Raw genomic sequence first — 24667 nt, 5'->3', positions numbered from 1 at the left:
ACACACACACACACACACACACAGGCACTGTGCCCGTCGGCGCACACACACACACACACACACACACACACACACACACACAGGCCCTGTGCCCGTCGGCACACACACACACACACACACACACACAGGCCCTGTGCCCGTCGGCACACACACACACACACACACACACAGGCCCTGTGCCCGTCGGCACACACACACACACACACACACACACACACACAGGCCCTGTGCCCGTCGGCACACACACACACACACACACACACACACACACACAGGCCCTGTGCCCGTCGGCACACACACACACACACACACACACAGGCCCTGTGCCCGTCGGCACACACACACACACAGGCCCTGTGCCCGTCGGCACACACACACACACACACACACACAGGCCCTGTGCCCGTCGGCACACACACACACACACACACACACAGGCCCTGTGCCCGTCGGCACACACACACACACACACACACACACAGGCCCTGTGCCCGTCGGCACACACACACACACACACACACACACACAGAGGCCCTGTGCCCGTCGGCACACACACACACACACACACACACACACAGAGGCCCTGTGCCCGTCGGCACACACACACACACACACACACACACACACACACACACAGGCCCTGTGCCCGTCGGCACACACACACACACACACACACACACACACACACACACACAGGCCCTGTGCCCGTCGGCACACACACACACACACACACACACACAGGCCCTGTGCCCGTCGGCACACACACACACACACACACACACACACAGGCCCTGTGCCCGTCGGCACACACACACACACACACACACACACACACACAGGCCCTGTGCCCGTCGGCACACACACACACACACACACACACACACACACACACACACAGGCCCTGTGCCCGTCGGCACACACACACACACACACACACACACACACACACACAGGCCCTGTGCCCGTCGGCACACACACACACACACACACACACACACACACACAGGCCCTGTGCCCGTCGGCACACACACACACACACACAGGCCCTGTGCCCGTCGGCACACACACACACACACACACAGGCCCTGTGCCCGTCGGCACACACACACACACACACACAGGCCCTGTGCCCGTCGGCACACACACACACACACACACACAGGCCCTGTGCCCGTCGGCACACACACACACACACACACACACACACACAGGCCCTGTGCCCGTCGGCACACACACACACACACACACACACACACACAGGCCCTGTGCCCGTCGGCACACACACACACACACACACACAGGCCCTGTGCCCGTCGGCACACACACACACACACACACACACACACACACAGGCCCTGTGCCCGTCGGCACACACACACACACACACACACACACAGGCCCTGTGCCCGTCGGCACACACACACACACACACACACACACACAGGCCCTGTGCCCGTCGGCACACACACACACACACACACACACACACACAGAGGCCCTGTGCCCGTCGGCACACACACACACACACACACACACACACACACACAGGCCCTGTGCCCGTCGGCACACACACACACACACACACACACACACACACACACAGGCCCTGTGCCCGTCGGCACACACACACACACACACACAGGCCCTGTGCCCGTCGGCACACACACACACACACACACACACACACAGGCCCTGTGCCCGTCGGCACACACACACACACACACACACACACAGGCCCTGTGCCCGTCGGCACACACACACACACACACACACACACACAGGCCCTGTGCCCGTCGGCACACACACACACACACACACACACACACACACAGGCCCTGTGCCCGTCGGCACACACACACACACACACACACACACACACACAGGCCCTGTGCCCGTCGGCACACACACACACACACACACACACAGGCCCTGTGCCCGTCGGCACACACACACACACACACACACACACACAGGCCCTGTGCCCGTCGGCACACACACACACACACACACACACACACACACAGGCCCTGTGCCCGTCGGCACACACACACACACACACACACACACACACACAGGCCCTGTGCCCGTCGGCACACACACACACACACACACACACACACACAGGCCCTGTGCCCGTCGGCACACACACACACACACACACACACACACAGGCCCTGTGCCCGTCGGCACACACACACACACACACACACACACACACACAGGCCCTGTGCCCGTCGGCACACACACACACACACACAGGCCCTGTGCCCGTCGGCACACACACACACACACACACACACAGGCCCTGTGCCCGTCGGCACACACACACACACACACACACACACAGGCCCTGTGCCCGTTGGCACACACACACACACACACACACACACACACACACAGGCCCTGTGCCCGTCGGCACACACACACACACACACACACACACACACAGGCCCTGTGCCCGTCGGCACACACACACACACACACACACAGGCCCTGTGCCCGTCGGCACACACACACACACACACACACACAGGCCCTGTGCCCGTCGGCACACACACACACACACACACACACACACAGGCCCTGTGCCCGTCGGCACACACACACACACACACACACACACAGGCCCTGTGCCCGTCGGCACACACACACACACACACACACACACACACACACACACAGGCCCTGTGCCCGTCGGCACACACACACACACACACACACACACACAGGCCCTGTGCCCGTCGGCACACACACACACACACACACACACACACACAGGCCCTGTGCCCGTCGGCACACACACACACACACACACACACACACAGGCCCTGTGCCCGTCGGCACACACACACACACACACACACACACACACAGGCCCTGTGCCCGTCGGCACACACACACACACACACACACACACACAGGCCCTGTGCCCGTCGGCACACACACACACACACACACACAGGCCCTGTGCCCGTCGGCACACACACACACACACACACACAGGCCCTGTGCCCGTCGGCACACACACACACACACACACACACACACACAGGCCCTGTGCCCGTCGGCACACACACACACACACACACAGGCCCTGTGCCCGTCGGCACACACACACACACACACACAGGCCCTGTGCTCGTCGGCACACACACACACACACACACAGGCCCTGTGCCCGTCGGCACACACACACACACACACACAGGCCCTGTGCCCGTCGGCACACACACACACACACACACACACAGGCCCTGTGCCCGTCGGCACACACACACACACACACACACACACACAGGCCCTGTGCCCGTCGGCACACACACACACACACACACACACAGGCCCTGTGCCCGTCGGCACACACACACACACACACACACACACACAGGCCCTGTGCCCGTCGGCACACACACACACACACACACACACACAGGCCCTGTGCCCGTCGGCACACACACACACACACACACACACACACAGGCCCTGTGCCCGTCGGCACACACACACACACACACACACGCACACAGGCCCTGTGCCCGTCGGCACACACACACACACACACACACGCACACAGGCCCTGTGCCCGTCGGCACACACACACACACACACGCACACAGGCCCTGTGCCCGTCGGCACACACACACACACACACACACACACACACACACAGGCCCTGTGCCCGTCGGCACACACACACACACACACACACACACACACACACAGGCCCTGTGCCCGTCGGCACACACACACACACGCACACAGGCCCTGTGCCCGTCGGCACACACACACACACGCACACAGGCCCTGTGCCCGTCGGCACACACACACACACGCACACAGGCCCTGTGCCCGTCGGCACGCGCACACACACACACACAGAGGCCCTGTGCCCGTCGGTGCGTGCGCGCGCGCACACACACACACACACACACACACACACACACACAGGCCCTGTGCCCGTCGGCACACACACACACAGGACCTGTGCCCGTCGGCACACACACACACACACACACACACACACACAGGCCCTGTGCCCGTCGGCACACACACACACAGGCCCTGTGCCCGTCGGCACACACACACACAGGCCCTGTGCCCGTCGGCACGCACACACACACACACACAGGCCCTGTGCCCGTTGGCGCGCGCGCGCGCGCACACACACACACACACAGGCCCTGTGCCAGTCGGCACACACACACACACACACACACACACAGGACCTGTGCCCGTCGGCACGCACACGCACACACACACACACACACAGAGGCCCTGTGCCCGTCGGCGCGTGCACACACACACACACACACAGAGGCCCTGTGCCCGTCGGCGCGTGCGCACACACACACACACACACACAGAGGCCCTGTGCCCGTCGGCGCGTGCGCACACACACACACACACGCACACAGGCCCTGTGCCCGTCGGCACACACACACAGAGGCCCTGTGCCCGTCGGCACACACACACACACACACACACACACACACACACACACACAGAGGCCCTGTGCCCGTCGGCACACACACACACACACACACAGAGGCCCTGTGCCCGTCGGCACACACACACACACACACACACACACAGAGGCCCTGTGCCCGTCGGCACACACACACACACACACACACACACAGAGGCCCTGTGCCCGTCGGCACACACACACACACACACACACACACACACACACAGAGGCCCTGTGCCCGTCGGCACACACACACACACACACACACACACACACACACACACACACAGAGGCCCTGTGCCCGTCGGCACACACACACACACACACACACAGAGGCCCTGTGCCCGTCGGCACACACACACACACACACACACAGAGGCCCTGTGCCCGTCGGCACACACACACACACACACACACAGAGGCCCTGTGCCCGTCGGCACACACACACACACACACACACAGAGGCCCTGTGCCCGTCGGCACACACACACACACACACACAGAGGCCCTGTGCCCGTCGGCACACACACACACACACACACACACACACACACACACACAGAGGCCCTGTGCCCGTCAGCACACACACACACACACACACACACACACACACACACACACACACACAGAGGCCCTGTGCCCGTCGGCACACACACACACACACACAGAGGCCCTGTGCCCGTCGGCACACACACACACACACACACAGAGGCCCTGTGCCCGTCGGCACACACACACACACACACAGAGGCCCTGTGCCCGTCGGCACACACACACACACACAGAGGCCCTGTGCCCGTCGGCACACACACACACACACACACACACACACACAGAGGCCCTGTGCCCGTCGGCACACACACACACACACACACACACAGAGGCCCTGTGCCCGTCGGCACACACACACACACACACACAGAGGCCCTGTGCCCGTCGGCACACACACACACACACACACACACACACACACACACAGAGGCCCTGTGCCCGTCGGCACACACACACACACACACACACACACACACAGAGGCCCTGTGCCCGTCGGCACACACACACACACACACACACACACACAGAGGCCCTGTGCCCGTCGGCACACACACACACACACACACACACACACAGAGGCCCTGTGCCCGTCGGCACACACACACACACACACACACACACACAGAGGCCCTGTGCCCGTCGGCACACACACACACACACACACACAGAGGCCCTGTGCCCGTCGGCACACACACACACACACACACACACAGAGGCCCTGTGCCCGTCGGCACACACACACACACACACACACACAGAGGCCCTGTGCCCGTCGGCACACACACACACACACACACACACACAGAGGCCCTGTGCCCGTCGGCACACACACACACACACACACACACACAGAGGCCCTGTGCCCGTCGGCACACACACACACACACACACACAGAGGCCCTGTGCCCGTCGGCACACACACACACACACACACACACACACAGAGGCCCTGTGCCCGTCGGCACACACACACACACACACACACACACACACACACACACACACACACACAGAGGCCCTGTGCCCGTCGGCACACACACACACACACACACACACACAGAGGCCCTGTGCCCGTCGGCACACACACACACACACACACACACACACACACACAGAGGCCCTGTGCCCGTCGGCACACACACACACACACACACACAGAGGCCCTGTGCCCGTCGGCACACACACACACACACACACAGAGGCCCTGTGCCCGTCGGCACACACACACACACACACACACACACACACACACAGAGGCCCTGTGCCCGTCGGCACACACACACACACACACACACACACACAGAGGCCCTGTGCCCGTCGGCACACACACACACACACACACACACACAGAGGCCCTGTGCCCGTCGGCACACACACACACACACACACACACACACACACACACAGAGGCCCTGTGCCCGTCGGCACACACACACACACACACACACACACACACACAGAGGCCCTGTGCCCGTCGGCACACACACACACACACACACACACAGAGGCCCTGTGCCCGTCGGCACACACACACACACACAGAGGCCCTGTGCCCGTCGGCACACACACACACACACACAGAGGCCCTGTGCCCGTCGGCACACACACACACACACACACACACACAGAGGCCCTGTGCCCGTCGGCACACACACACACACACACACACACACAGAGGCCCTGTGCCCGTCGGCACACACACACACACACACACACACACACACAGAGGCCCTGTGCCCGTCGGCACACACACACACACACACACACACACACACAGAGGCCCTGTGCCCGTCGGCACACACACACACACACACACACACACACACACACACAGAGGCCCTGTGCCCGTCGGCACACACACACACACACACACACACACACACAGAGGCCCTGTGCCCGTCGGCACACACACACACACACAGAGGCCCTGTGCCCGTCGGCACACACACACACACACACAGAGGCCCTGTGCCCGTCGGCACACACACACACACACACACACACACACACACAGAGGCCCTGTGCCCGTCGGCACACACACACACACACACACACACACACACACACACACAGAGGCCCTGTGCCCGTCGGCACACACACACACACACACACACACACACACAGAGGCCCTGTGCCCGTCGGCACACACACACACACACACACACACACACACAGAGGCCCTGTGCCCGTCGGCACACACACACACACACACACACACACACACACACAGAGGCCCTGTGCCCGTCGGCACACACACACACACACACACACACACAGGCCCTGTGCCCGTCGGCACACACACACACACACACACACACACACACACACACACACAGAGGCCCTGTGCCCGTCGGCACACACACAGAGGCCCTGTGCCCGTCGGCACACACACACACACACACACACACACACAGAGGCCCTGTGCCCGTCGGCACACACACACACACACACACACACACACAGAGGCCCTGTGCCCGTCGGCACACACACACACACACACACACACACACACAGAGGCCCTGTGCCCGTCGGCACACACACACACACACACACACACACACACACAGAGGCCCTGTGCCCGTCGGCACACACACACACACACACACACACACACACAGAGGCCCTGTGCCCGTCGGCACACACACACACACACACACACACACACACACACACACACAGAGGCCCTGTGCCCGTCGGCACACACACACACACACACACACACACACACACACACACAGAGGCCCTGTGCCCGTCGGCACACACACACACACACACACACACACACACACAGAGGCCCTGTGCCCGTCGGCACACACACACACACACACACACACACACAGAGGCCCTGTGCCCGTCGGCACACACACACACACACACACACACACACAGAGGCCCTGTGCCCGTCGGCACACACACACACACACACACACACACAGAGGCCCTGTGCCCGTCGGCACACACACACACACACACACACACACACAGAGGCCCTGTGCCCGTCGGCACACACACACACACACACAGAGGCCCTGTGCCCGTCGGCACACACACACACACACACACACACACACACACACACACAGACACAGAGGCCCTGTGCCCGTCGGCACACACACACACAGACACACACGCAGAGGCCCTGTGCCCGTCGGCACACACACACACACACACACGCAGAGGCCCTGTGCCCGTCGGCACACACACACACACACACACACACGCAGAGGCCCTGTGCCCGTCGGCACACACACACACACACACACACGCAGAGGCCCTGTGCCCGTCGGCACACACACACACACACACAGAGGCCCTGTGCCCGTCGGCACACACACACACACACAGAGGCCCTGTGCCCGTCGGCACACACACACACACACACACACAGAGGCCCTGTGCCCGTCGGCACACACACACACACACACACACACACACAGAGGCCCTGTGCCCGTCGGCACACACACACACACACACACACACACACACACAGAGGCCCTGTGCCCGTCGGCACACACACACACACACACACACACACACACACACACACAGAGGCCCTGTGCCCGTCGGCACACACACACACACACACATACACACACAGAGGCCCTGTGCTGTCGGCACACACACACACACACACACACACACACACACACACACAGAGGCCCTGTGCCCGTCGGCACACACACACACACACACACACACACACACACACAGGCCCTGTGCCCGTCGGCACACACACACACACACACGCAGAGGCCCTGTGCCCGTCGGCACACACACACACACACACACACACACACAGGCCCTGTGCCCGTCGGGGCACACACACACACACAGAGGCCCTGTGCCCGTCGGGGCACACACACACACACACAGAGGCCCTGTGCCCGTCGGGGCACACACACACACACACACAGAGGCCCTGTGCCCGTCGGGGCACACACACACACACACACACACACACACACACAGAGGCCCTGTGCCCGTCGGGGCACACACACACACACACACACACACACACACACAGAGGCCCTGTGCCCGTCGGGGCACACACACACACACACACACACACACACACACACACAGGCCCTGTGCCCGTCGGGGCACACACACACACACACACACACACACACACACACACACAGGCCCTGTGCCCGTCGGGGCACACACACAGGCCCTGTGCCCGTCGGGGCACACACACACACACACACACACAGGCCCTGTGCCCGTCGGGGCACACACACACACACACACACACAGGCCCTGTGCCCATCGGGGCACACACACACACACACACACACAGGCCCTTTGCCCATCGGGGCACACACACACACACACACACACAGGCCCTGTGCCCATCGGGGCACACACACACACACACACACACAGGCCCTGTGCCCATCGGGGCACACACACACACACACACAGGCCCTGTGCCCATCGGGGCACACACACACACACACACACAGGCCCTGTGCCCATCGGGGCACACACACACACACGCCCTGTGCCCGTCGGCACACACACACAGGCCCTGTGCCCATCGGCACAAGCATGCATGCGCGCACGCACACACACACACACACACGCACACCCCCTGTGCCTGCCGGTGCGCACACACTGCCCCATGCCTGCTGACACGTGTGCGTACACAGACATACACACCCGTTCCAGGGTGGTGCCATGCTCTGGGCTCCAGGCATGGAGGTGTTGATGGAACAAGGCAGGGGCAGGAAAGTAGGGAACTGGTGGGGTGGGGCTGGGCTGCTTTAGCCTGCTGAGGGCTCCCTCTGGGTCCTACTGCCCCTGTCACCAGCCAGCTTTAACAGGGAGCCGGGGCAAATAAATATTAGTTTACTAAATTCTTTTTAGGTGTTCCACAGGCCAGGAAGAAAGGCCTGGGGGACCATATCTGATCCAAGGGCCGTATTTTGCCCGCCCCCGTCATAGGCAGTTTTGTGCTTCTCCTTTATAGCATATGGGGAAAACGTCAAAACTGTCTCGCTGTTTCAACACTGTTTCGATGAAACAAAACAGAACAGGCCATTCCAAACGAAACACTGTCCCACTGAAACAGCAAAATGGAAGTCTAAACGAAACTGCTGTTTTGCACAGCCCTAGTATCTACAGATTTGGGGGCCAGGAGAAAGCTGTTGATGGCATATATCAGTTCTGTAGGCAACAGACAGTGAGGAGATGAGCAGAAGTAAGAGCAGAGCAGGGGAAGAGTAGGGGAATGCACTACTTCCTCTAAAATTTGCGCACACAGGGCTGCCTAGGACCCAAGGGCAGAGACACCAGCCACTTGCCTGCACCCAAGTCAGAGACAGGATCATCTGCTTCAGTACCACAGAATATACTTCCACATGTCAGGCAGACCAGTGACCCTTGCCTTCAGGATGGAGGTGTGAGCTCTTGGAGACTTCAGGTCTGCAACCCTGCTGTCTCAGAGTTGCATCTCCATCTATTTAGCTGATTAGGTTAACTACATTTTTCTTTCCTTAACAGAAATTCGGTCAGGTCCTTGGACTCTCTGAAAAGCTGCTGAAGTAGTTCTTGGCTGGGCAAAGAGTAGGTGTCCTTGTTTTTACATACCAAAAAAATATATGAAATGCTACTACTAGGAGAAGGGGCTACTTCTGTGCCAAGCCTTCTGCTCAACAACTGATGTAGATAAGAGTTTTATGAAGCAACTTACTCCACAGAAGTGCAGCCTATCTCCACAGCAATCCTCCTCACTTCTCTTTTAAAAGACAACTTTCATCCATTCTACTTTGTATTGGTTTAAGGCAGCTATGCTTGGGAGTATAAACCAACAGAAACCACTTACCCTGGCATCATATTCAAGGACAAAAGGGGGGAAATCGATTTGTTCTGGGGATATGTCTGTGAACAACTGTTGAAGGCTTTCTACATAGTGGATTTTGTCCTTTAGCCCTGAGACAGTAAAGGTTGTGAAAAACCATGCTGATACCTAAAGAAAGCATAGAAAAGAATTAAAATAGTGTTATTCCAGTCAGTGAAACTAATTAAGCTTCAACATTAAGGAAAAAACAACAACGTTTAAGAAATACACCACTTAGATTACCAATGTATTGCTGTTTAGTCATTTACTTTTTGGTGCTTACACCATGAAATTAACACCTTCAGTTTCCAGGCCAATATCCTGATTTCGTATTTCAGTCTGAGCTCAAAATTTGGGCCCCAAGTCGGTTGCATCCTTGAAAATAAAGTAGTGTCCCTATCCCTAAAAGCAGAGCATGAAGCTTCAAAACAAAGGAATTACACTTTTTGAGGGGTTCAGAATCTGTACACCAGTTGTTCTCTATCTTCTTAGATTCAAGCATGGACAGATCTAGGCTTCTGAAAAAGGGGGTGGCACATGGTGTGATGCGTCACTGCACATTACACAATACATATTTTTCTTCAGGTAAAAGAAACTAGAAGCTTTACTAATAAGCTAGGGGCCTTGGGCTATATTATTCCGTTTAAAATCAAAGCAAAAACAAATACAAGCTTGTTTGGAATGTACATTAGTTTGATTTATCAGATGTTTTGTATTAAAAAAATAGAACAAACCAAGCAAAAATAATCAATATATTGTTTCATTAGTCCTGTAGTCATTAGAAGCAAGTCTGCATCTCTCCTTTAGTTTCATAAAACTGAATCAAGCCTTCTTGAGCATCTTGACAAAGCATCTTGACAGTGCATCCAATAATTTCATTGAAAATTATTTCCACACCTGAATACTTTTTTAGATACAGTTAAAAGCAGTCTTCAGGGCTTTGAAATAGGAGCTGCGTTACTTGGAGGAACTAAGAGACAGCAGAATTGCAGAGGAAAGAATAGCGTGATTAGTGGAACATTATTACCATTAAAAAGGAGAGAGAGCCATTAATACCTGTGGAATAAAGAGTTTAGAAGGAATCAGGTAGATTACAATGAGCCATGAAATCAAGTTAATCCCTCACTACTGCCTGAACAGAAATGCTGCTGCCACTGCTAGACAGTTTGTTTTAAAAACTTTGGGTGGATCAGGAATCAAAGGGAGGTTCAACTCTCACCACTGCACTGCCCTGGACTCAAGGCACCTGTAGCAGGGAACCTAGGGCTCATTTTATTAAGGGTGAAAGAGCAGTCAGGAGAGCCTCAGGAGGGGAAGGCTGCTCATTATAAGCTGTCAGACAGCAGGTCCCCAGGGATTTATCTACTATGGGTACCTATTGCAGCTGCTCTGCGGTAGTACAATAGGCTAGAGCCCTGCATGGGGGACAAGATACTACAGCAGCACTGTCTAGTAGCAGCAAGCTACCCTAGAGTTAAGTCAGTAAGCTATATCAGGAAGCACCTGCAGCCAGCCCAAAGGGTCACCTGACCAGAAAAGGGCTGGGCCTGGGAGGCATATAAACCCAGATCTTAAGCCAGAGAAGGTAATATGGCTCTAGAAGCTCAAGGGGAAAAGAACTCTGCTGTGAAATGGTTGTTGAAGAAGGAATGACTGAGACCCCACCAAGCCCGAGAACAACAAGAGAGGAGCTATGGGCTGGTAGGGAACAGGGACACTGAATGAATGGAGGTTTTCAGTAGCCAATTAGTGGGCTTAGATTTGAGTTGCAGCCAGTGCACTTCTGTTGTGTTTGAGTTTGAACCGGTGGACCGGATGGGACAAAGAGGGGAGAACAGGAGGTCCCAGAGTGCCAGGGAGGCATGTCAATCTGGAGCTGGCCTAAGCTGCAGTGTAGTCCAAGAGGGCAAGGAACTAGGCCAGGGGCCCAGCAGGAGAGCGAGACAGACAGAAGCAGGGCCAAGGACTCAGTGTTTGAGAGAGGTGGAGTCCCCAGCCCTAAAGGGGCAAGACCCCAGCCCAAGAGTGGCAAGAACTTGACCCAGTGGCCTAGAGCCCAAGAGGGTAGAAAGTAGACAGGACTTGTGGGTCCATAGCCAAGGAAGGGCACACACCAGGGCCAGGGGCCCATAGCCCAAGAGGGGTAGAGACTAATAAGGCCACAGAGGCCTGATTCAGAGAAGAGATTTGGGGCCTAATCCCTACTGATATGAAAAACTGGTAACACCTGTAAGGTATGGGCATGGCTGTAGGGGAGGTCGGAGACTGTGAATAGTTCATAAGTCAGTGGGTCCCCTGGGGGCATGTCTGGGCAGAAGGCCCACCTGACACTGGGGGGAAGAGGGCTTAGAGTGAGATCAGTGGGGTCCTGGAGGGATCTGCTGGCAGGAAGATAGACCAAGGCTTGCTCCAAGACCCTTGGGCAGCCTCCCTTACCAAACTTATTAAGAAGATCAAGGAGTGGCAGGCGAAAGTGAAAGAGGAGGGTAGCTTAGAGACCAAGCTGGACAGGAACCATCTAGCCACCAGAGGGAGTCACAGCTGCCTCTGGGGAACAGTCTTGCTATAGCACAGCTCATTAGACTCAAGGCACTCCTCAGAAAATGCCAGCTTTTTGTTTGTTTGGGTTTTTTTCAGTACAGAAAAATTATTCTATTTTTTCTGTTGGCAAAAACTCACAGACCACTATAGGTCAGAATGTTTTTCGCTCTATGAATTCCTATTTGAAATATCTGGATTTAACTTGTGAGTCATGTTTGTATACCTAATAGTGCTAACAGTGTGGTACCCTATGACACCCTTAAAAGGATCTCAAGGCAGTCTAATTGAGAACCACTGCTGAACACAGGCACACCTCTGGACATCAAGTAGAGGTTCTATAAATATATGGGTTAGCAAAGCAAAGAAAGACCAAGAAAGCTATAGGCCCATTGTAAAACCAGCATGGACCTTTAACAGAAGATGCAAAGAATGCAGAACTGTTCAAGAGCCACTTTGCTGCAGTCTCCCCCCCCCCCCCCCGGCAGAGGGAAGAGCTATAACCAGATCATATGAAGAAAGAAGGGGACGGGCTGAGGGTTATGATAATAAAAGAGATCACCAGAAAGTCTGATCCATGTGAAAGCAGTCAGGTCAACACAGCAGGGCCTGATGGCCTTTATCTCAAGGTACTGAAAGAATTGGCAGAAGAGGTTCTCAGGGTCCTTGGCAATTATATTTATGAAGTCAGGAGAGAGATGAGCTAACAAAGGATTAAGAAGGGGGCCAACATAATGCCCATCTTTAAAAAGGGAATTATATACCTGGGAAGTTATTAGCAAAAATAAGGAAGTCTATTTGTAAACATTTAGAGAAGGAAAGGCTGATTACAAACAGCCAGCATACATTTGCTAAGAACACATGGCGTAACACATCTCCATCTTTGATAAAGTAACTTGTTGGCCAGATGAAAGGAACACAGAGAATATAGTGTACTTGGACTTCAGTTAGGCTTTGACAAAGTCCCACATAATCTTCTCATAAACAGAATGGAGAAATGTAGTCTTGACTAAATTACTACAAAATTAATAGACAACCAGTTTAGTAGTCATAAATAGAGGATAATTATAAACAGATCCAAAACCAAATAGCAGGAGGTTTTGAGTGGTGTCTGATGGGTTTGTCTTGGGTATGGTGCTGTTCAATGCATCTAATTACTTGAATACCAGAAAAGAGAGCTTCCTGAGCAAATCTACACATGATACAAAGTTAGGAAAGATTGCAACCACACTGGAGGACAGAAGTAGAATTTAGAAGGATCTTGATAAATTGGAAAGCTGGGCTATGGCCAACGGAATGAAGCTTAATACCAACAAAGGCAAGGTGCTACACCTAGAGAAGAATAAAATCAAAAACACAAATGCAAAGTGGGCGATAACTGGCTGGATAGTAGCACTACAGAGAAATATCCTGGGGTCTTGATGAATAACAGACTTAACTTGAGTCAGCAATGTGATGCAGTGGCAAGAAAGGTGACTGTGGTTTATTGGGTATAAGACATGGGAAAGCAAGCATTGGTTAGACCTCATCTAGTATTGTGAACAGGTCTGGGCTCTGCATTTTCAAAGGGATACAGAGAAATTATGAAGTGTCTAAAGGTGGACAACAAAAAGTGATAAAGGAAAAGACCTGGAAAGCAAGCAATACAGGAGTTTGAGAGTCATCTTGCAGAAAAGGCAATTAAGAGGGGACATGATAACAGTCTTCAAATATCTGAAGGGCTGCTGTAAAGAGGAAAAACAACTCTCTCATGTGGCAAGTAGCACATGTAACAATGGTTTGAAATTGCAAAGTAGATTTAGATGGGGTATCAAGAAAAATGTCTTCACTGTTAGAACAGTGAGGGTATGGAACAGACTGCCAAGGGAAATTGGAATCTCCTTTATTGACGATTTTAAAGAAGAGACTGGATAAACATTGGTCAGAGGTGATTTAGGAATAGTAACTCCTGAAGCATGATGTAAAAAACAATAGTTGGAAGCCCAGGAGACCTCTATATAATGCTTTGCTTGGAGATCAGGCTCTGCAAGCTCTGCAGCCCAAAGCAAGAAGAAGTTTGGAGAGGACCATGTTCAGCAGCATGAGAATGAAGCAGAACTCCAAAACTGGCTTGTTTATGAAAGAAGATTAAAAGGAGCTGGGATAAGTTTATAGAGGGGGTAGGAGGATGGATAAGGGAGTTCTGGCTGTCTAGTCAGGGTGCATGATGTAAGATGTTGCATTTGCAGTCACCAAGCTGCAGAGCTGAGCGGAAGGTGTTTGGTTTGCCCATGAGTTTGGGCTTTGCTGGTTTCCACATGGGACCAGGAAGGAATTTTTTCCCCCTGCAGTTGTCAGGGTTCCTATCCTGCCTCCCTCAGAAGCATTGGGTATATGCCAAAGGTAAGGCTGAACATTTTAACTGGAGTGTGCAGATGATATTTCTGGGAATTAAAACCTGGAGGTTTCTGGCTCAAGGGTCTTACTCCTCCTCTCAGAGTCAAACATACTGGCTACTCACAGACATGAACAAAATCCAAATCCAAACCAAACCAAAACAGAACTTTACCAGAAGAGGAAGCGCATTAGTTTGACCCGGCTCTGCAGCTGATTCAATCAGCTATTTTATAAAAATGCAAAAAAAGCCCAGCTGAAGCATGGGATCTATGCAGATGTTGGGCAAGGCAGGTCAAACTAATGCAATGCCTCTTATGGGAAAGCACGGTGCTCAACACAGACATTTCATAGATTCATAGATGTTAGGGGCTGGAAGGGACCTTACAGATCATTGGGTCCAGCCCCCCTGCACTTGGACAGCAAAGACTGCTGGGGTCAGATGACCCCAGCAAGGTAGGCATTAAGACATTTTTTAAAGATCTCCAGGGTAGGTGATTGTACCACCTCTGGAGGGAATCTGTTCCAGACCCTAGCCACTCAAATTGTAAATAAGTTTCTCTTTATGTCCAATCTGAAGTGATCTTCAAGCAGTTTGTGGCCATTGGTTCTTGTCCTCCCCTGGGGTGCCTTGGTGAACAGATACGCCCTATAGGCTGCCACCAAGTCCCTTCTAAGTCTTCTTTTCTCCAGACTGAACACTCCTTGTATGACCTGCTCTCCAGACCTCTGCGTGGCCCTCCTTTGGACTCTCTCAAACTTCTCCACATTCTTCCTGAAGTGTAGCACCCAGAACTGGATGCAGTACTCCAGCTGTGGTCTCGCCAAGGCCCAGTAGAGTGGGGAGATGACATCCTTAGTCTTGCTAGAGATGCATCAGTAAATGCATGCCAGTGTTTGATTAGCTCTGCCAGCTACAGCATTGCATTGGTGGCTCGTGTTCATCCTGTGGTCTATCATGACTCCCAGATCTCTTTCAGTTGTGGTGCTGGCAAGCGTAGTACACTATTAAGTGTGTTGCGGATTATTTCTCCCCAGATGGAGAACTTTACATTTCTCCGTGTTAAACATCATCAGGTTTTGATCCACCCACCTTGTAAGCCCAGCCAGGTCAGCCTGCATCCCCAGCCTGTCCTCAAGCGTGACAGCACTCCGTCATAATTTGGTGTCATCCATGAATTTTGCCAGTACGCTTTTAACACCTGAACATGTTGAAAAGCACTGGCCCAAGTACTGAACCCTGAGGGATACCACTGCCATGCTGACTCAGTTCCATCTATTAATACTCTCTGGGTCTACCTTGGACTCAGTTACCTAGCCACCATGCTGTAAAGTACTTGAGGCTGCATTTTCCCAATTTTACCATTAGGACATAATGGGACACTAAATCAAAGGCCTTTTTGAAATCCAAGTATATGAAATCAGTCTCATTTCCCTTATCCAGGTGGAGAGTTACCTGATCACAGAAGGAAATAAGGTTGGTCAGGCACTACCTGCCCACAATTAAGCCATGTTGACTGTCATTTAGAATACTGCCTTCAGTTAGCCTACCAATAATGGATTCTTTAATAATTTTTTCCAGGATTTTTCCAGGGACTGAGGTCAAACTAATTGGCTTGTAATTCCCTGGGTCCTCCTTTCTCCCTCTCTTGAAGATAGGCACCACATTGGCACTCTTCCAGTCTCCTAGGATTTCTCCTGAGCAACACAAGTTCTCAGATATCATTGTGCAACCTATGGTAAAGCTGTCATCCAATTCTTTCAGCACTCTTGAGTGTAGTTCATCTGGTCCTGCTGACTTGTAGATATCCAGCCTCTCCAGATGTTCCCCCACAAGATCTTCGCCAACTATGGGAGGGTGATCACCGCAACCTTGATCATCTTGTATCCTGTCAAGCAGGCTAATACCCTTGGAGTGGTGGAATACCGACACGATAAATTCATTTTGGAGTTTGGTTTTCTTCCGAGTGTCAGTTATCAGCTGTCCCCATTTTGTTCAGTGGGGGCCCTATGTTTCCCTTATTTTTTCTCCGACTTCCTACATATCTAAAAAAGGACCTTTTATTGTCCTCGATTCTGGTTGCCAATTTGAATTTAGTTTCTGCCTTTCTTTTTCTAATCTGCTCCCTACAGGTGCAGGCTATTGCTGTGTACTCCTCCGTGGCAGTAATTCCTGACTTCCATCCCTTATAAGCTTCTCTTTTCAATTTCAGGAGGTCCATGACTTCCCTATTGAGCCAAGCAGGTCTCCCAGCCCTTTTACTGCTTTTCTCTTGAAAGGGAATGGACTTCCTTTGTGCTCCAAGGATTGCATCCTTGTGGAATGACCACTCTTCTTGAACTCCCTTTCCTGTCAGACCATGGTCCTGCAGGGCCTTGCCAAGCAATCTCCTAAGCTTGTGGAAGTCAGCTTTCCTAAAAATCAAGGATTTCTATCTTACTGATTTCCTTTTCTTACGGTGGATGGAGAAAGTGACCATCTCATGGTCACTGTTGCCTAGCTTCCCTTTGATCCTCAGGTTGCTCACTAGATTGTCCCCTTTGGCCAGAATTAAATCCGGGACTGCCTTACCCTTGGTTGGCCCATAGACTTCTTGAGTCAGATAGAGGTCTTTAATGCAAGTAAGGAAACTTTGAGAACAATCAGATCTTGCTGAGTGCTCATCCCATGAGATGTCTGGGTAGTTGAAGTCACCCATGACGACCATGCTCTGAGAGCGTGCAGCCTCTATCAGTTCTCTAGAAAATTCCTGATCAAGCTCTGCCTATTGTTTCTGAGGTCTGTAGTAAACCCCTACAGTCAAATCCCTTTCCCTGTATCTTGACCCAGAGGATCTCAAGTCACCTTTCTTCTTCCCAACACGATCCCTCCTATGCAAGGTGTACCAGGGGAACTGGTACACCAGTTACAGGAGGACCCCAGGCCGAAGCAAAAGAAAGCTGCCACTTACCTCCTGCAGGGTCCGAAAGGCATGGGGAAACGTGCGAGGCGAAACCACCCACGCAGTTTGTTAGCCGCGCTCATATTCAGCTGAGGCCAGGTGACATCAGCTGGAGACGCCACCCGGTGGAGACAAAAGGCACAGAAGGCTGGTGGGTGAGCGGAGGCTCGGCGGGGAAACCCACACCCCGAGGGGTGCAGCCGCTGCATTGGGCAGCCTGGGACGGTGGGGGCAGAGCCTGGGGAAGCGCCGGCAGCAGAGCCTGGGGAACTGCCAACAGAGAAGCCGGCGGAGGTGCTGGCAGCGGAGCCGGCAGTGGAGCTGGTGGAGACACCAGCAGTAAAGCCGGCAGCAGAGCTGGTAGAGAAGCCGGCAGAGGCACCAGCAGAAGCACCAGCAGTGGAGCTGGCAGCAGTACTGGCAGAGGAGCCGGTGGAGGTATCGGCAGGAGCACCGGCAGAGGAGCCAGCAGCTGCGCCAGCAGAAGCATCGGCAGCGAGGCCAACGGAGGCAGAGGCAGCAAAGCCGATTACAGAACCAGCGAAGGCATCAACGGGAAAGCTGGAGGCAGCACTGACTGGCGAGCCGGCAGGGAAGCCCCGGAGAGGAGGTAACAAGGGCAGGGCCGACGGGAACCCCAACGGGGATTGCCGCGGGCTGCAGCAGAAGACCCCAAGCAGGGGCGGATTAAGCGGCGGACAGGCCCCACTGCATCCCAAGGATAATTGGCCGGGACGCCACACCTGAGTGGGGCAAGCAACTGGGGCTGGGGCACCTAGGCACAGGGAAACCACAGGGCCCATAGGTTAAGGGCACTCTTTATTCCTTTGTGGCCTCCGGGCCAACTGGCTGCTTCGCTTCGGCAGTCACGGTGGTGGGGATCGCATGCTACATCACAGGGTGGTTGGGATAGGGCACTAGGGATACATGTTAGTCGGATCCAGGCCCAAGGGCCTCGAAGTCTTCATGTTCGAGCCGTGACCTGAGGACACAGACTCATGGCTGGAGGGCCACGGGAGTCCGAGGAAGAAGCCGAGTGCAGCCAGGGATGCCAAAGGGCCAGAAGACCTCCGACCCAAGGTGGCGAGTGGCCGGGGTGTAGGGCAGGTCAGAGCCTCGTGAGTGCCCGCTGAGAGGCGTGACGACCCTGGCGGCTGCCTCAAAGGGGAACCCCTCCACTGAGGTACCATTCGAAGTCGTGGCAGGAGAGTTAAGGGGATCCCCGGATGTCAGCTGGGGTAGCTTTTGGGGTCCACTCACAAGCCCGGGACAGGCTAGATTGATAGTCTGGGCTAAAGCCGCACAGAACACCTAGCAGAGCGGAGGCGGGCACCTGTGGTCCAATCATAGGTGAAGTCCCACCAGGTTTCTGTTATCCCTATGAAATCATATTGCTTATTGGTTAGCAGGATGGCCAGTTCCTTCTGCTTGTTCCCCATGCTCCTGGTATTTGTGTACAGGCAACTATGCCTGCCATTGGGGGCTCTAGGCTTCCTGTTGTGCTGTGGAAAATCCTGTCCTTTGGTTGGTGTCAGGGTATACTTGCTATTGTTCCCTGGTTTGCTGGTTTCATGGTTGCCATTTGCTGGGCTTGTATCAGTAATTGACTGCCCGTCCCCTGGTGATCTCAGTTTAAAGCCTTTTCCAGGAGGTCTGCCATTCTAGCTGAGAAAAGCTTCTTCCTCTTCAGTGTGAGGTGGATGCCATCCCTTCCCAACAGGCTGCTGTCTCTGAAGCGTGTGCCGTGGTTGAAGAAGCCGAAGCCTTTATGGTGGCACCAGCGCTGGAGTCTTCTGTTCACTTCTTCTATGCATCTGTCCCTCCTGTACCCATGACCTGTAACTGGGAGGACCAAGGAGAAAACTACCTGTATCTCCAACCCCTTGAATGCAGCCCCCAGAGCTCTGTAGTCACTAATGACCCAGCCAGGATTGTTCCTAGCCATGTCATTTGTGCTTACATGGATGAGGAGCATGGGGTAGTGGTCAGAGGGCCGGATGAGTTTAGGAATCCTTTCTGCCAATCTCTGATACGAGCCCCTGGGAGGCAGCAGACCTCACGGGTTAGGGAGTCAGGGCAGCTGATTGTTCCCTCTGTCCCCCTCAGGAGGGAGTCGCCCAACATGACCACCCTGCATCTGTTCTTTGGGATGATAGTTGGCTGCCTTCCCTTCTCAGCTGGTGCTTCTGATGACTCTGGTGGTGCTGAGAGAAGTGCATACCGGTTGCGCAGCTCCAGGAGAGGAGTGACCATGGCACTGCATGCCTTGGGCCCCGAGATGACCATCTTCCAAGCAATCGCTGCATGAAACTCCTGGTCAGTCTTGTCCTTCATGCTGCCACGCTTCCATGCTCTTCTCTCCTTGGTCTTCTGGTGAAGCGCCGGGTAGTAGTAGTTGATCTGCTCGTGGGCCCTGATGGCACAAAGCCTGCTCACCTGTGTCTGGAACTCCCTCACCTGGCACTAAAGAGCATATCCCACAAGTGGGTGTGACCCTGCTCCCATTACCAATTGCTGGAAGCCATGTCAGGCAACCCCTACAGCCTGGAACCATAGGCTCTGTCTGGGTGGAGGCTGGAACCATGGGCTCCGGGTAGAGGTCTCAGTGGTGCAAGGGCAGTGGGGTGGGGTTTCAGCTGCGAGAGAGGTAGGAATCTTTGGGGTATGATATGTTCCCACCACTGTATGGTTAATAGACTATGCTACTACTGAATTCTTGTCTTCTTGGACTCGCTTGTGACCCTCTCGTGTTCCCTTCTGCACTAATTCACATGCCAATTTGTATGCTGGGCTCAGAGCGTGCCTGTTTGCGTGGCTCCCTGGGGGGCTGGGCTGGGCTAAGTAGAAGCAGGGGCAGGGGGTGAGGTGGGAATGGGACACGGACTCGTTTCCCTCCTCAGCTCCACTCAGCTGCCATTCCGCTGCTTAGTAAAGCGCTTTATTTCTTTCCATGTCTGTAAGCAGCCACTGTCACATTTGGGATCAGGAAGGAATATTACTTCATGGTCAGATCAGCATAGGTTGTGGGGGGGTTGCAGCAGGACAAATAGTCCTTGTCCTTGGTTTTTTTTTTTAGTATATTTTAATAAAACAACTCCCTGTCCTTGCATTGGCAAGACATTGACAGGGCTCTTGTCCCCCACCTGCTCTACCTATGGCAAGTTAGGGTTTTTTTGAGGTTTTGGGCACTTTGGTAGCTGCCCAAGAGGGAAGCTGGTGCAGTTTTTATGACAGGTTAGATAAACACCTATCTAGGATGATTTAGAGGAATGATGCTCCCTTAACCGTGATCCACTGAAGTCCCTTCTAGCACTATTTTTCCATGATGCAGTTACAAAAATGGAGAGGCCCCGCCCCCGCTTTTCTGGAAATTAGTCTGGAAAAATGTTTCAAGATTAGCTATATTAATAGTAGCAGAGGTGCTAAAAGCAGTAATATATTAACTAAAACATTATAATGTGCCTTACAGGTACAAAAGACAAAAATATTTAGTTTAACCAAGAATTAGTATCACTGCTCCAGTGAGATTACTTGAAAATGTTCAATTTGAAAGGAAACACATGGCTTTGAAAGAACCCCCACCAAAAGTAGAACTTAATATATTATTGGTTTTATGCTGAAACTCTTCATTTTTGGCTTCTTATATTTAAAAGCAAATCAAGCTATTAAAGCACCTTTTAGGTAATCTGGAAACAGTGCAGATTATAAAAAGTTATCACTTTTGGAGGACAAATGCAGAGGGAAAGTTTAGAACCTAACTTGCTACAAGAGGAATTAACTCACTTCAAAGTCACAAAGGATTAATTGGCAATAACCTTACCTACACAATACTAGCTATAAATTTTCTTGAATCCTCTATGGCCAGTTGAGACAGACAACATGGTCTTTTAATTATAAATATCAATTTGAGAACTCAGGAACATCTGAAAGCCAAAAAGGAGGCATATGCCCGATGGAAGGGAGGGGCCATCACCAAGGAGGATTATACATCCATTGCTCAAGAATGTAGGGGGGCTGTTAGGAAGGCTGAGGCAGAGAAAGAACTAGGACTAGCGACCAGGATCAAAGATAACAAGTCCTTTTTTAAATGCATAGGGAGCAAAAAGGCAGCACCGGGTAACATGGGGCCCCTGCAGGACATGCTTGGCAATCTGGTGGTTGCACCAGATGATAAAGCTGACCTCTTTAACAAATTCTTTGCCTCCATTTTTCTGAGCACGGACCAGGACATTGCCCCCACCGAGATTCTGGATGGACTCAGGAGAAGCACAGCCAGGCCTAGGATCAGAGAGGACCTAGTTAGGAAACTTCTGGTGGGGTGGACATGTTCAAATCAGCAGGTCCAGATGATCTCTACCACACAGTGCTGAGGGAATTGGCAGAGGTCACTGTAGGACCCCTGGCACAGCTTTATGAGCACTCATGGTGCTCTGGCGAGGTGCCAGAGGACTGAAAAGGGCCAATGTGGTCCCCATTTTCAAAAAAGGGAGGAAGGAGGACCCAGGAAATTACAAGCCCATTAGTCTTACCTCAGTCCTGGGGAAGCTCTTTGAGAAAATTATCCAGGAGCACATCTGTGAGGAGATTATGCTTAGGGGCAACCAACATGGGTTCATTAGGAGCAGGTCCTGTCAGACCAACCTGGTTGCCTTCTATGACCAGGTCACAAAATCCTTAGATGCAGGTGTCTTGGTGCACGTAGTCTTTCTGGACTTTTGGAAGGCCTTCAACACTGTCTCTCACCCCATTCTCGTTAAAAAATTAGGCAACTGTGGTGTCGACGCGTACACAGTCAGATGGGTCACGAATTGGCTGGAGGGCTGCACCCAGAGAGTGGTGGCGGATGGGTCATTTTCGACCTGGAGGGATGTAGGCAGTGGGGTCCCCCAGGGCTCGGTCCTCGGACCTGCACTGTTCAACATCTTCATCAGCGACTTGGACGAGGGGGTGAAAAGTACCTTGTTCAAATTCACGGATGACACTAAGATGTGGGGAGAAGTGGGCATGATAGGAGGGAGGAACAGGCTATAACTAGATCTGGACAGGTTACAGGGGTGAGTGGATGAGAACAGGATAGGATTTAATACTGACAAGTGAAAGGTACTGCACCTAGGGAGAAAGACCCAGCAGCATATCTATAGGCTGGGGAACTCCCTTCTCATCAGCACAGAGGCAGAAAAGGATCTTGGAATCATTATTGATTCCAGGATGAACATGGGCTGCCAATGTGAGGATGCAGTCAGTAAGGCTAACCGCACCTTGTCATGCATCCACAGATGCATCACGAGCAGGTCCAAGGAGATCCTCCCCCTCTATGTGACATGGGTCAGGCCGCAGTTGGAGTACTGTGTCCAGTTTTGGGTGTTGCACTTCAGGACGGATGTGGACAGCATTGAGAAGGTCCAAAGGAGGGCCACTCGCATGGTCAGGGGGCAGCAGGGCAGGCCCTACGAGGAGAGGCTACGGGACCTGAACCTGTTCAGCCTCCACACGAGAAGGCTGAGAGGGGATCTGGTGGCCATCTATAAGCTTACCAGGGGAGGACCAGCGGGGAACGGGAGAGAACTTGTTCCCCTGAGCACTACTAGGAGTAACAGCCACAAGTTGACTGAGAGTAGGTTCAGGCTAGACATCAGGAAGCACTACTTCAGTCAGGGCCGCTAGGATCTGGAACCAACTTCCAAGGGAAGTGGTGCTCGCTCCTACCCTTGGGGTCTTCAAAAGGAGGCTAGATGATCACCTAGCTGGGGTCATTTGACCCCAGTACTCTTTCCTGCCCATGGCAGGGGGTTGGACTTGATGATCTGCTCAGGTCCCTTCCGACCCTAACAACTATGAATTAGTTTAGGAAAACAGTCAAGTACTTCACTGAGCTGGATAGTTCCAGATCAAGCCATTGCTGTCCCAGTGACTTCATTTTGCAACGTTGCCATGTTGTTGTAGTCTTGATGG

The 24667-nt window shown here is 53.4% G+C and overlaps 1 protein-coding gene across 4 annotated transcripts in view; it reads right to left on the bottom strand.

The window, feature by feature from the left end:
• The window catches only part of GDAP2 (ganglioside induced differentiation associated protein 2), a 67078-nt gene that overhangs the window by 6398 nt on the left and 36013 nt on the right, over nt 1-24667 (bottom strand). For 2 of the 4 annotated variants that reach the window (XM_006269377.4, XM_019496173.2), the window contains exon 14: nt 10848-10991. In XM_006269377.4, coding sequence (XP_006269439.1) covers nt 10848-10991 — 144 coding nt within the window. Of the gene's footprint in view, nt 1-10847; nt 10992-22896; nt 23697-24667 lie in introns of those variants that run through there. The other 2 variants (XR_009458965.1, XR_009458964.1) reach the window with 2 other exon arrangements.

This window comes from Alligator mississippiensis, chromosome 1, assembly GCF_030867095.1.
Source record: "Alligator mississippiensis isolate rAllMis1 chromosome 1, rAllMis1, whole genome shotgun sequence".
NCBI lineage: Eukaryota > Metazoa > Chordata > Crocodylia > Alligatoridae > Alligator > Alligator mississippiensis.
This window is presented reverse-complemented; position numbering and strand designations above follow the sequence as displayed.